Below are 13,945 nucleotides of genomic sequence, written 5' to 3' on the forward strand. Positions count from 1 at the left end.
AGGCTTCAGCTTCMTGCAGGAGTTGGAAATGGCATAGAGGGAAGAGCAAGGACACCCTGCACCTCCCTACCACTGTGGCATCGGGGTCTCATCAAACTTCCCTTCCCAAAAGGGGACCTAAATGAGAGGAAGAAATGGTGTCTAAGAACAACTGCATGAGAGGCCCAGAGTCCACTACTGAACCTGCCTAGACAAAAACCAATGTCTCAGATACAACTAGAGTGAAAAAAGGAATGTGAAATCCAGCCTTGGAGAATCCAGGTCCGAAATGCRATTCAGGATCAGGATAGAAACCTGAACCGCCTGGAAGTGCTRCAATACTCGGTATGTGACACTGCTGGGAGTGACTGCTTCCTTCACCTCCTGTCTTTAGAGTGTCCCCAGCGATCCTCTTTTACTGGCCACCTTCCATGTCAAACTCTGGTGCTGGGGGTTTTCTTCTCACCAGGCTTTCTGTATTTTGCTTGGCCTTCTAAGGCCAGGGCATGACATAGCTCCTTTAGCTAGATGGTGACAAAAGTGTCTGGTGCCAGGGAGGGAGCACCTYGGCAAGAYTGGATGTGGCACTTGGTACCATGGTGGTGATAAGTCATAGGTTGGACTCGATGATCTTCAGAGGTCTTTTCCAACCTAAATGATTCTGTGATTCTGTGATTCTGTGATATTGCGATGAGGTCTCCCCTCAGAGAGAAAGAAGCCTTCAGCTGGTAGTGCAGCAACCGTGCTCGGTAACGGGAGCCGGAGCAACCGCCGGGCAACGGGGAACTGAGATCGGGAAGCGGGGTGGGGCAAATGGGGAAATGAAACCATTCCGGGACTGCCTCAAGCGCTCTCCCGCGCCGGGGTCGCCCCGCCCCGCCCGCTGCCTCCGCCGCTTCCCGCGGGTCGCCCCTCCCTGCGCGCCCTGAGGAGAGGTCGCCCTCATGGCGCTGTGTCGGGGTGTGTTCGCCTTGTGCCTCTTCTGCCTCCCCCTGCTGCCGGCGGCCGGTGAGCGCGGGGGGAACAGGGGTGCAGTAGCGGCGAACGSGGGGACTCCAGTGTCGCTTTCGGAGGCGGTTCCGTGGCTCGTCTGGGGCAGCGTCCCCCGCGGAGGCCCGGCCGAAGGCCCTGGCGTGGGGAACCCCCGGCTGCGAGCTCAGCCCCCTCAGCTCAGCCGCCCGTGGCGGGGCGGGGGCTGAGGAACGCGTGCTTGGGGGGCTGAGGAACGCGTGTTTGGGGGGCTGAGGAACGCGTGTTTGGGGGGCTGAGCAACGCGTGTTTGGGGGCTGAGGAACGCGTGTTTGGGGGGACTGAGGAATGCGTGTTTGGGAGGCTGAGGAACGCGTGCTTGGGGGGGCTGAGGAACGCGTGTTTTTGGGGACACGTGGTCGCAGCGGCGGGAGGTGCCCACACGGGTGTAGTGGTTTTGGCGTCGAATTGGGTTCTCTGAGGGGAAAGTCCTGATGAGGGAAAAGCTCTGCCGGTGTGAGGTGCATTTGYGTTGAGCGGTGGTGTCGGCCAGCAGCAGGTAGTGCCCAGCAATGGCTGCGGGACCCCACCTGATGATCCGGGCTGCTGGTAACTAAGGTAATGCAGTCATGTACTAAAGTGGCTGCYGGTCATTCTTAAAGTATCCCGTTAAAAAACGTCCACCTTTTCACCCCCGACACAGTAAATTCTACCCTTTTACGGGAAGATAATAGAGATAATGAGGTAGTAAGTGATGATATCGCATAAACAGCACTGCTTATGTAAGCTTGTTTGATCATTGAGTTCATACATCAAATGCTATTGTTGATTTTTTTTTTCAGCAGCCCTATCTGTAGATGTTGTTGTTGTGCTTAGAGAATTGATCATGTGGTCTTCCCCAGCTTTGACGTGTGGTTAGAAAGAGGGGACGTGATCATAGAACTYAGCTAAGGTGAAGTCTCCGAGAAGGATAAACTCTTTATATTGTATGTATCAGTGGTGTCACTTCATCAGAGGGATTAAATTCTGCACAAACATGTGCAGGAAAATTGATTGTGATGTGCAAGAAGACATTCGATTTGGTCAGAGTAATCCAGGATCGCAGTTTGTCTGGGGGCTGAGCTGAAATCAGTGTTGGCTGAAGTGGTCAGGATTTTATCTGTAAGTACTTCAAGGTATAAGCACCAGAAAAAGGRTTCTTTGAGCTGACTCACCATGAGAGTGCTATAGCAGTAACTGCATGCAAGCTGGTCTTGAATAAATGGACTTGGAAATTAGTACTTACTGGAGTGATTGGGGACTGGGCGGGAAGAGTGTGGYAGCTCTGCTCTCGAGCTGGAACTTGGTCAATCTATTAAGGGTTTTGTGTGGTATTGCTAGTATGAAATCCTCATGCTGCTGTCCTGAAGGATCTGATGAACCCTCCAGTAGCTGCATTGTGGTGGTTTGGGGTGTACTGTACCTCTTCTCAGGTGATTCAAATAATTAACTCATCAGAAAACCAGCTGGGGGAAAAAGTGCCAGCAGTTGATTGGCTGATAAGCTGGAGAATGCACYCAGTTGAAGAAGAGTCTCCTGGGTGCCACAGCTGATGGAGAAAGAGAGGAGCAAAGTAGAAAATTCTTTGGTGTGCTCAGACTTTGTTGGCTCAGCTCAGCCACCTGAGAACTGGCTTTGTTTGGTTTTCCTTGTTACTTCATTGTGCTGCAGTCGTACAGTTTTGAGATAAAGGGAGGAATTTGTTGGTTGCCTTGCTTTTTGATTTCACAAGGTATTTTGGAATTGCTTTAGCTACCTGGCATTTCCTTATCAGGRATAGAGGAAGCAGGGAGGAGTCAGGTGGCATTAGGTGTCTGCAAAGGAAAGGTTTGATCAGCCATGTGTAAGCATATGTACACCTGTAAAAAGTACTGTGGTATTGGTACAGAAGTTCCTCTTTGTTTCTGTTTAATGAACCTCCACATTTAACTCCTTAGAAGATTTTTGGTTTTATTGTTGGCTGTGATGCCTAAATACTTTTAGCATTTTATATATTTTTCATATATTTGTAACTTTCTAGACTGTTAATATGTAGTTATAGCTTCTAGTACTTTTCCTGTCCTYCCCGTAGTTTACTAAACCCTTACTAATACATTCTTGAAATTCTGTTTAGTCTTGCCTTTAGTCCAGCAAGGACACTGTGTTTTGCACCACACATYGTAGACATAATAAAATGTAGGGCTAAAAGATATGGGGGGGCTCCAATAGGACAGAATCTGGGGGAAATTATCTAACCAACTGCTCTTCTAATTGGACAATATTTGAGAGATATGCTAATCAACTAACCTTATAAAAATTGTAGAACTACTGTATTGTGTGTGCGTATCACCATACTGTACACCACCAAGGCTTTCAATTAAAGACTCACTTCTATATTATRATTTTAACAGTTTGGGAACGTTCGGTGCTTTATTCCAAGGAACAGCTGAAGTATTCAGGTATTTCTTGATGCCAGAGAGTCAAGACTGAATTTTCAAATGCTGAAGTCAGTTTAAATACTCCAGGAAATACCTCTTTCCTACTGAAGAAACAGGATTTATTGTCTTTGCCTCTTCCTGTTTGCTTTCTCTGAACAACTACACCTGAAGGAATTAGAGTTTTTTTTGGATGGAGTGTGCTTTAGGAGCAAGATATCAGGGTATGTCTTGTTAACATGTTATGTGATAGGAAAGAAAATGACAAATAGAAACCAGCTGACTGCAACATTTATCACTTCTCAGGAARTTATTTTTGCTTAAGCTTTGAGAAGTATTTTTGTGTGGCAGTTAAAAGCTTTTTTTGGTGCCATGGTGGTGATAAGCAGTTACTCAGRCTTGGGATTTCAAAGAGAGAGAAAACAGCCAAGGAACATGTCAGCCCAATGCAGTGCTGAAAAGCATGGGATGTCCTTTAATGCATCCCCATTGCATTACCGTTGTAGCTGCACCAGGTAATGCTTACAGTGGGAATGCCACTAGGCTGATTTTATGTCATGGATTATCAGGATTTGGATTTTCTGTGAAGTAAACGAAGTAACAGGTAGAAACAGCCAAGTTGTATGGGAATCCAAACCTACAATGAATGCTGTGGTGTTGTGTCTTTTGCATCAAGTCAAATCTCTTAAGAAAATTTCACATTTTCTTCTAGCTGACCTAGCTGGCTCTTTTGATATTTTTAATGTTTATGGCAACTCATGTTGCTTTTAGAGTCTTTACAGTAATTTGGTGGCTATTATCAGATGAAGAGAGTATCGCCAGCATCTCATGTTTTCATGCAGTTTAGTGCTTATGCCTGTATGAACATTTGGATAGAGGTGCTTGATGAAGATGAGTTACTCTTTCTGTTACTCTTTCTGTGAGGAGTAACTATTTGCCTTTGTTATACACTAAAGGAAATACTTGGTTTGTAAGATCTAACCAAAATACTTTTATCATATTTAAATGTTAACTTAGATGAGCTAGTCAGTATGAGAAAAAGACTTTCTGTGTTTATTTCTTCACTTACTAACTATTGGTTTGTAACTCTTTTCAGTTTTGGGTGAGGATTGTTCAGCATATACTGATAATTTTGGCAAAATACAACCTGCACAATCCTGTCCTGACTTCTGCTGTGGATTTTGCTCGTATCGATACTGCTGCTCGAACTCATTCCTAAAATTTAATGCACAGTTGTACTGCAGTGAGCCTAATAAAAGGTATGAGGCAAACTGGATGTATACAACAGATGATTCTGTCATCAAATGACAAAAACATAGTTTAATGGTTAAATCTTCCTAAAAGGCCTTTCTTGCCTATATCTGGCTCTATCAAGGATAAACATTAATGCTTGTTACTTACCTGCAAAATGGGAACAATGAGCTGGATAAGTTAATGCATGAATTGATGTGTGTCTTCTTCAGTATTTTCAAATATTTACACTCTGTTTAATTTTTCTGAGGATACGTGACCTAGAAGAAACTAGAGAATCTATAGAGAAGATGCGAGAGGGACTCAAGAAACTCCATACATCCGACAGCTGGTTAGGATGAAGCTTTAATATGCTTATGCTTTTTTTTTTTTTTTTTTTTTTTTTTACCCTGGGGGTAGGGTTTCAAGGCTTGATACAATATGCATTAATACTTGTTACAATGATTGTCCTTGTCAGTATTACTCTATCATGCTTAAAGTCCTTGTTATTGAAAACTTTAACTTCACACTTGAGAGTGCTTTGGGACCATATTACTGGTACCTACTCCAGATGGAGAATGTTACCAAGTGAAAGGTGTTCCATAGGAGCAGACAAAACATACCCAAACCCACCTATTGTGGGGTTCTGACTATAGTCACAGAGGGGATAATGTGGAAAATTGGCAGGCTTGCTATGGAGAATCAATGAGGCTGGTTGAGCACAAACACGAGCTGAGCCACTTGCTTATCTTGCACCTGACTCACGGCTTAACCACTACATCATATCTGGGGTGAAACTTTGGCCTGAGCTCCATGTTGTCTCTATGAAGCACAGAAGAGCACCCCCATCTCTGTAGGGAGAGTGAGCATTACTCCTTCTTGCTGAGGCATAAGAGGCCTTGTTAGAGGTACAAATCTGCTCCTTGGAGACCATGATGATGTGCAGTTGTAGTGTGGGAGCAAAGACTATCAGGCAACAGATAGCCTTTAGCCAAGTGAGGAGGGAGTGACATCAAAATATCACACTTCTGTTCTGCCTTTGGTTCAGCCACAGGTCCTAKAACTCAGTTTGACTGAGGGTAACAGAACCTCTCCTTTTAAAATTGATACTTGGTTTTCTCCATGTGGAGGATGAGAATATGACCCCACTTTGTGGACAAGTTGCTTTCCTTGCTCCTTTCTTCTCCCCAAAGCAGGGATGCCTATGTCAGAGCACACCTGGGTGAAACTAAGCTTAATTAATGGTGAAGGTGAGCTTAGTAAAAAAATCTAAGTTTGTTCATTCAGTGTGAGTTGTTAATCACTAGCTAGCCTTAGTTACTTAGGGCTAATGCAGTAAATGCATTCATCCACAGTTGTTCCAAATCTGTGTATGGTGTATATTTTTTTTGATTTTGCAAACTGCCTTGGAACAGCACTGTCCGGCAATGTCAAATCCATACTTGTAGCACCACAGATGACAAAATTAATCTCTCTTTTTAGTGTATATTACATTTCATAAGCACTTGAAACTTAGCCAGGTAACTTGAATAGGTCATAAATTCAGTTCTTTGAGATGAATTTTCTTGTTACAGGGTCTCCGATGCTGACTTTGATGATTTCTACTCATCTGGTCCCAGGTAAGCCATGSAAGCTTTTAAAATGGGATTTTATTTAGATGTTCTTCATTGTGTACTCAGGACATATGGACTTGGCAGTGCTGGGTTAACAATTGGACGTGGTGATCTTAAAGGTTTTTTCCAGCCTAAACAATTCCATGATTCTGTGCTGCTAGAATGTGAAAATAGAAATACTTATTTCTGTGTTAAGAGTGTGGAACACTCAAAATCTGTGTAGATGTTAGAAGAAGGCGGGACATGAGGAGGAGGCTGGATGTTACTATTCTGACCATAACAATCTCTGTATGTGATAATCTGTATCCTCCCAACTGGATAGGAAGTTGAAGTATTGACTCAGAATCACAAAAAAGTTGGAAGGGACTTCTGGAGATCATCCAGTCCACCCCCCCYGCCAAGGCAGGGTCACTTGGAGCAGGTGACACAAGAATGTGTCCAGGTGTGACTTGCATGTTTCCAGAGGGGAGACTCCACGTACTCCCTGGGCAGTTCCAGTGCTTTGCCATTCTTAATATAAACAAATTCTTCCTCATGGTGAGGTGGAACATCCTGTGTTTTAGTTTATGGCCATTACTCTTTGCTCTGTACTATTAGAAAATCCATAGTGGCTCTGGAAGAAAATCTGCTTTTGCTTGAAGTATCTCCTTGGTTTTCTAGCATCTTTTGTAGTTAGTTTTTTTATCAGTATTTCTCCTTCTGTTTCAATCTTGAGAAAAGTAAATTCCTTTAAGCCTATATTGGTCATTACAGGAGTCTTGCTGTAAAAATGTGTCAGTTTTTCAGAGTGGAAGGTGATGAAGAGGGGGCAGGGGGTTAATCACAGAATGTTAAGGGGTTGGAATGGATCTTAAAGATGATCAGTTCCCAGCCTCCCCTCTGCCACGGGCAGTGACRCCTCCCACTAGCCCAAAGATTGCTGGAGGTCTATTCTTCAGGCCTGGTCTTGAGCACTGCCAGGATTGGGGCATCCACAACCTCCATGAGCAACCTGTTCTACACTGACAGGAAAAACTTTCTTCCTAATAGCTAACCTAAATTTCCCCTCTTTCAATGTGTACCCATTACTCCCTGTCCTGTCACTCCAGTYCCTGACAAAGTGTCCCTCTCCGATTCCATGTAGCCCCTTCAGATCCTACAAGGTGTTGTGAGGTGTCCACACAACCTTCTCTTCTCCAGGCTGAGCAGCCCCAACTCACCCAGCCTGTCTCCTYAGGGGAGGTGCTCCAGTTCTCTTATCAATATCGCGGCTTCCCCTGGACTTGCCCCAACACTTTCGTGTCCATTCCGTGTTATGCGGGGGACGCCCGAGCTGCGCACAGTAGCGCTGAGCGCTGGCTGATGGAGGTTTCTGCGTAGGTGTGAGGGATTGGGATCGCAGCAGCGGGACTGGGGCTCCCCTTTAAGGGGCGGTGCGGGCGGTGTGACGTGCGCGGGGCTGGGCGGCGGGCGCGGGGCGAGCGGCGGCGGCGAGCATGGGGTAAGCAACGGGGCTGGGGGCTCGGGAGGGACCCCGACAGCCGCGGGGAGACCTCGACAGCCACGGGGGGAACCCGCCCGGCCTTCCCGGTACCTCCGGCGGAGCAGCCGCGGTTCGTGGGCTCGGTATCGGCTGCGAGCGKGGCCGTGCGAGCGGCATCTTTCCCGGGAGAGGCGGGCGGGGGTCGGGGCTGTGCGCCCTTCCCGGCACAGCCGGGCGGAGCCCCCGCGCTGTGTAAGTCCAGGCACATCCTCTCCTGCGGGGAAGGAAGGAGCCGCGCTAAAGCCACGGAAAGGTAGCGCTGCCGTGCAGTGTGAAAGGGGTACGTGGATGTATTAGAGCCTTGGTCTCTTTTGGCATCTCCTTCACAAGGAAGGGGTTGATGTAACAAATAYTTTGGAGGAGGGAATTCCCCTTCTCAGCCAGGCTGATCTTCCTGTCTTCAGATGTGTGGTTCCAGTACAGCACGCATGAGCCTTATCTTGCAGTCAGGGCTTGTTCTTTGTAAATGACAGAAAAAACATTTAGAAAGGASCAGTTAGATTGTTTTAGTTATCTTTGTTTTCAGCTGTGGAATGTGTAAAAAGAGCCACGAATGTCTCAGCTAGAGAAGATGGGTGACTTCTCTTTTCCCTTTCAATTACATTGCAGCTTTGAAAAATTAGTGTTGTGTAAGGGCCTAGACCTGACATCAAACTTACCTTCTTGTTAGGCAGTTGTATTAAAAAGGGTGGTAATTAGTCATAGTAATACTGCCCTTGAAAAGCTACTKGGATATGATTCTGTAGGAAAACCACATTTCAGAACTTTCCAAAATGACTTATGACTGATGTGTTCCCAGCACTGGAAATTGTAGTGAGTGGCACTGTCTGTGACTGCAGTCAGTGGGACACCAAGTTGKTTTTTGTTTAGTTACAGACAGTGTCTAGGGTTTTGTCTTGAATGTGTTGAGGTTTCTATGTTWTTTTAGCCAAGTAGTAAGTTGTATTCCTTCTGGAAGAGTTGTCCCTGGTTCCTTACCTGCAAGGTGTACTCCRCCCTCTCTCTCCATGCCAAAGTGTCTTTTAAAGGGCAGGTTTTGCCTTGTTTCTTGATGACTACGTTTAATTTGTTTCTTGATGACTGTGTTAATAGAGAGAAGGGCTGATGTCAGTTGGAATATTTTTTTTTTATCTCCCGGAAGATGAGCATACTCTTTGAACAGTTTGTAACATGACAGGAGGCAACAAAGGGCAACTTCCTTTAGTGCTCTGTTCTTTCTTAGGAGTTGCAAATATTACCTYRGACACTGCCCTTGAAAAGGAGGTGATGGTTTCCTAGYAGTGTGGGTCAGAAAGCATTTAGTTACCCATTATTGTATCAGGCTGAGTTACCAGCCTGGCACACTGTTCATGAATCCTCTCTTTTGAAGAGAACTTCCCCTTTCTGAGGGCTAGTCACAAACTACCTGGGGATGTGCCACTGGACTCTGTGGTCTGGATGTCTCTTCTCTTTGCTTGGAAAACCTGCCACAATTATACCCTAATTCTAAGGGCAGGGTTAGGGAAGGGCTACTGGTGCAATGTTTGTTGTTTTATTGTCTTGCCCAGCTGAGGAATTTCTAGTTTGCTTGTACTTCTGCTTTTTTACTGTGTTTATTCTCAGGTCTTCTACAGAAGTGCAAGCAAAGCACCAGTTTTTAGTAGGTTTCCTTTAATACTAATGTCTTTCAGTATTTATATTGAGTATTGGGTGCTRTTGAGGCACGGCTGCACTTTGGGCAGCCTTTTAAGTGTACTTCACATTGCAAGCAGTCCATACCCTATAATCTTTGGATGTTACAAAGACAATAAATTACATTCCWTTGGAGTGTCTTAATAATGCACTTCTAAGTACTTGAAAGCATTTTGCTTCCAGAATACTGCATTTGGAAACAWTTGTAAGCATTCTAGGAAAAGTATAAAGTCAGGGTTAATTGAAATTCAGGCTTTTTACTTTGTCGATCAGTCCTTAAGGGTCATATGAATTTTGGGTCAGGGTGTAGGCAGAGGTTTCATACCACTAAACTTGATAAATTTGTCACCATYTTTCCTTGACTATAAGCTATCGCTTCAATTTCTGCTGCTAGTGAATGCATTGTGGGAAGGGTTTGCTACTGGAAGGTGTTTTTTCCCCATTTTAATTGGATTACTGARTTTTTCCACTGCTTTGCTCTGGTTTCAAAGGTGCATTTTGAGCAGTAAGGTTAATTTAGTTGGTTTTCCCTTTTCATTCTGTTGTATTTAGTATTCTTATTTTAAGAAACTGCAAAAAGCAGTGTACTGATTCACCAGGACAGCACTTGTTATAATTTTCATTGGTAACATGATTACTTAGCCTTGGTATGCCAATTTTCCAATAGTGACCCTTACTGGAAAAGGAAATTAGATGACTCATCTCCACAATTGAACTAATTGTGAAGTATTCAAGTGTTTAAGGAGGTGGAGCAATTCAGAACATCTGTATCAGACTTACAGAAGAAAATAAGGTAGCTGGGGCAGCTGATACCAGGCTTTCTAATTAGAAACAAAACTTCACATTGTGTACATAGTTAATTGGGSTCTGTTTCTGAGTTAATTTCTGCCTGGAAGTTACAGCAGATGGTGTAACAGGTACAGTAATCTTGAGCAGAGGCTGTTCCTCCTTATGAGAAGAGGGAGGGAGGATTTCCATTTTCCTGGGAAGCTTTGGCCAGCAGAGACAGACCAGCCTTGTTGGATGGGATGTGCTCATTTGGGGTTTGAGCCATGTGTTGTCTTGTGGCTTTGTTGTCTTTTTGTGATATGGAGAAAATCCATGTCATTCTGCCTGCCTTTGGCTGAAATGTGCCATCTGCAGTGGTCTGCTACAGGCCAGACTTGGCAAAACCAGCGTATTTCTAACAGTGAAAGATGTGATTATCCTAATTTGCTTTGTCTGGTTTGCTTATTTTCAAGCCCATGTTTTCTCCATAGACAAGATCAAAAATACTGTGATATTGAACTATACCCCATTTCTCCTCCCCTGCTATCACTATCAGGGATTCCAGTTGTCCCTTTCCAGTGTATTTGGATACTCCAGGATCTGTAAGAGTTTTGCCAGTGGTCAGAAAATAAATCATGAAGATGACTGCAGAATCACAGRATTGCTAGGGTTGGAAGRAACCTCTGGAGATCATCTAGTCTAACCCTCCTCCAAGGCAGGTTCAGCAAGAGCAGGTTTCACAAAAATGTGTCCAGGTGGTTTGGAATGTTTCCAGAGGGAAGACTCSACAAAAATTGGAAAAAAGCTTCTAGAAATGTAAGCAGTCTCTGTTTATGAGCAGAGGATTTCTTTTCAGTACTGGTCCTTGATATTTTCTGTTATAAATGAATTCAATTGCATAGAGCCTGTTATGTGAGGCTCGTGTTCAGGCACAGACTAATCTCACCAAGGAATGTAAGCTTCATGCCTGGAAACAACTGAGATTTGGATTTGAAGCTACTTAAAAAAACATTCTATGCTTTTTTCTAGCCTGAAGAGTAAATATCAGCTTGCACAATTRGCAGTGGTAACTTGCATTGTAGAGCATTTGGTTTTGTGTTCACTGTGTTCTTGGTGAAGCAGCTGCTTGAAGGTGGCAGGGAGTTGTGAGTTGCGGTGTCTGAGCTGCTGCTGCAGGCACTGGGCTTAGGTTTTGTTTCCTCAGAAACCAAGCAGGAAGGAGAGATTGAAAAATGCTGCTTAGGCACAAGAGGCAGATGTGCATGGCTGGGTTGGCATGCTCTGCTAACACAGAGTGCTGGGTGACAGCAACAAACAAGACAGCCTGGCATGAGCATACAAAGACACAGCAAGATTAATCACTTGGATTTTGTTCAGGAGTTAATTTTCATGTGGCTGTGTGCTTCATTGACTGTATGTCCCTACCAAGGGTACAGTGTTCCCTCTGGTTCTGGGTTTTGCTGTGCCTCTGTGTAACTCTGCACAGTGAAACTCTAAAACCACTAAATTTTTACCATATAGGTTGACTCGAGAGAGCTTTGAAAGAGACCAGTGAGACCAGTCACAGGTAGGGTAGCACTCAGAGAAGCATCCTATCACCCAAGAAAGAAAGAATCCTTTAAAAACATGTTCAAAAGACCATGATGGCCATTTATTAGGATCTGTGATAGTTAGGGCATGTGGGTTCCAAAGGTAGCCCCAACTCTGCGTTTCCATATACTGCCATTAAAAAGCCATGTCCTGAGGTGCAGCTGGATGTATTTGCCACAGATTGTATTGTAGATGTGTTATGGGAGGAGGAGAATATCCTTTAATTGCCCAGCCTTTTGAAACTGCAGTTGTAGGGACTCCTGTGCAATGAACAAATTAATTTAATTTCAGGAAATTACCAATTGTGTAAACATCAGCCTTTTGACAAAATATTTTTATTCAAAACATTTTATACCATTCATTTTTCATGTGATACACCTCTGCTTTTATTATCATGATCTTTGGCTCTCAATTCCACAAAGAGGTAAACTTAAAAATATCTATTTTTTTTAATTGTGAAAGGAGCCAGTCATCAAAGTAACTTCTGGGACTCTYTTGGTGAAGGTCTTATTAATAATTGATGCCATTTAAAGGGAGAAGTAGTGTTTGGCCAGATGTGACCTCTGCTGCAGTGGTCTGTTCTCRTTTGTGTAGTGTCAGATTTTCCTTGATGGATCCTTGTTGTGCTGGATGAGTAATATTCCAGTAGAGAGGGGGAATGTTGGGCAGGATGTCAGTTCAGAGTAGTGCAGGATAATTAATTTACGTAATTTAAACTTTGCTCCTGCCTGAAYACAGTGTTTGTAAATTTTATGTATGTGATGATATATGGGTAAAGAAGAAGGTGTGTTTCCTATAAAAGCTGCGTTATAAGGCAAGCAAAGGTGGTGGGTGTAACCTAATCCAAACTTCCTTTTACTGCARTTTCTGTGTGTTTGGAAAGTCATACACCAGGTTGCAATTTGTCAAGACTCAAAAATTTTTTAACTCTTTAGCCGAGTTAGTTTCTAGTTAGTTGCTTAAATCTGCTTTCTAGAATTAGTATGGTATTGGCAGTAGCAAATGCATAATATTGCAGTTTTTGTGGGGAAAATTTCTTTGTGGCAAATTTTTTTTCCAGTTAAACTTGTTCTGTTAACTGTCTAAGAAAAATCCTTCTGATTGCCCTTACGTTGGTCCCAAATTTTAATTCAGGTATGAGGTTAACATCCTGTGTCTTCRAAGTGAGTGGGATCCTGATGGTAGGAAGGGAACTGACTCATTTTATTTTAAATATCTGTAATCAATCTACATTCTTTTTTTGCCACTAAAGGAGCATTTAAAATTTACCACCTTTAGAAGCAAATGCTTTTCATTGTGTTTAAGGACAATTTATTTGGGTTTAATGAACTGAACATTGTCTGGGGGTCTGCATGAAGCTGCAGTGTTAAGTCTTGCACTGTTAATGGAAGACTTCAGTTCCTCTGAATGCAGCCTTGACTTTTCCCCTTCTTATGTGCATATTTTAATCTACCAGTTACTTACAGCAATTACTCTCAGTTGTCTACAGGATGTACTATAATAGATTTCCTGGGAAACTTCACTGCAAAATTGTATTTTTAGTATGTATTACAAAGGGATTTATGTCAATAGACATATTTAGTACAAGTGCATTCTTTATGGATGAAGAAGACATGCTTGTATACATATTTCATAATAACCTCTTGGGTCAGGGTGTCGGATATCTGAGTAAAACCACAAAGTCCAGGAAGTTCCCTCCCCGCCATTTTCTCATATAGGCTGTTTAAGAACACATTGGGCAAAACATGTTACTTAAAACAAATTGAGAATTTAAAAAAGTAATGTAAATATAATAAATAGTAGTTAGCTTTATTTACACTAGGTCTTTGTGTGTAAAATTAAGATTTATTATTTTGGACTTGAAGTAAACCACACGAGCTTCCTATTTGAACAAACTGCTAAAGGCTGCATTCAGTACATATTTAGCAAACTTATTCCAAAAAGACTCTTKCCTTCTCTTTTTTTGTAGCACTTTGGCAGTTGCAGGGTTTCTTGTTTCCTATGGCATTATTGTTGTTGCTTTAGGTTGTTCCTCATGCCTGAGCTGGGTYGCTGGGAAGGAAAGGAAATGAAATCCTGAAAGGAGAGAACAAGTGAAACAACCACTCTGGAAAGGAGATATGATAATATAGAATGCCAGTGGGGGGGGG

At 43.4% G+C, this 13,945-nt stretch overlaps 1 protein-coding gene across 2 annotated transcripts in view; it reads left to right on the forward strand.

The window, feature by feature from the left end:
* Nucleotides 1–849: 849 nt before the first annotated feature.
* Nucleotides 850–13,945, forward strand: part of SHISA5 (shisa family member 5) — a 25,321-nt gene continuing 12,225 nt past the window's right edge. The window contains exons 1-4 of one of the 2 annotated variants that reach the window (XM_057368067.1): nucleotides 850–987; nucleotides 4,498–4,660; nucleotides 4,903–4,983; nucleotides 6,206–6,250. In XM_057368067.1, coding sequence (XP_057224050.1) covers nucleotides 924–987; nucleotides 4,498–4,660; nucleotides 4,903–4,983; nucleotides 6,206–6,250 — 353 coding nt within the window. In that variant the 5' untranslated portion in view covers nucleotides 850–923. The remainder of the gene's footprint in view (nucleotides 988–4,497; nucleotides 4,661–4,902; nucleotides 4,984–6,205; nucleotides 6,251–13,945) is intronic. The other variant, XM_057368068.1, reaches the window with a different exon arrangement.

Source organism: Malurus melanocephalus, unplaced genomic scaffold (assembly GCF_030028575.1).
Source record: "Malurus melanocephalus ecotype Western Australia unplaced genomic scaffold, MMel_1.1 scaffold_87, whole genome shotgun sequence".
Lineage (NCBI taxonomy): Eukaryota > Metazoa > Chordata > Aves > Passeriformes > Maluridae > Malurus > Malurus melanocephalus.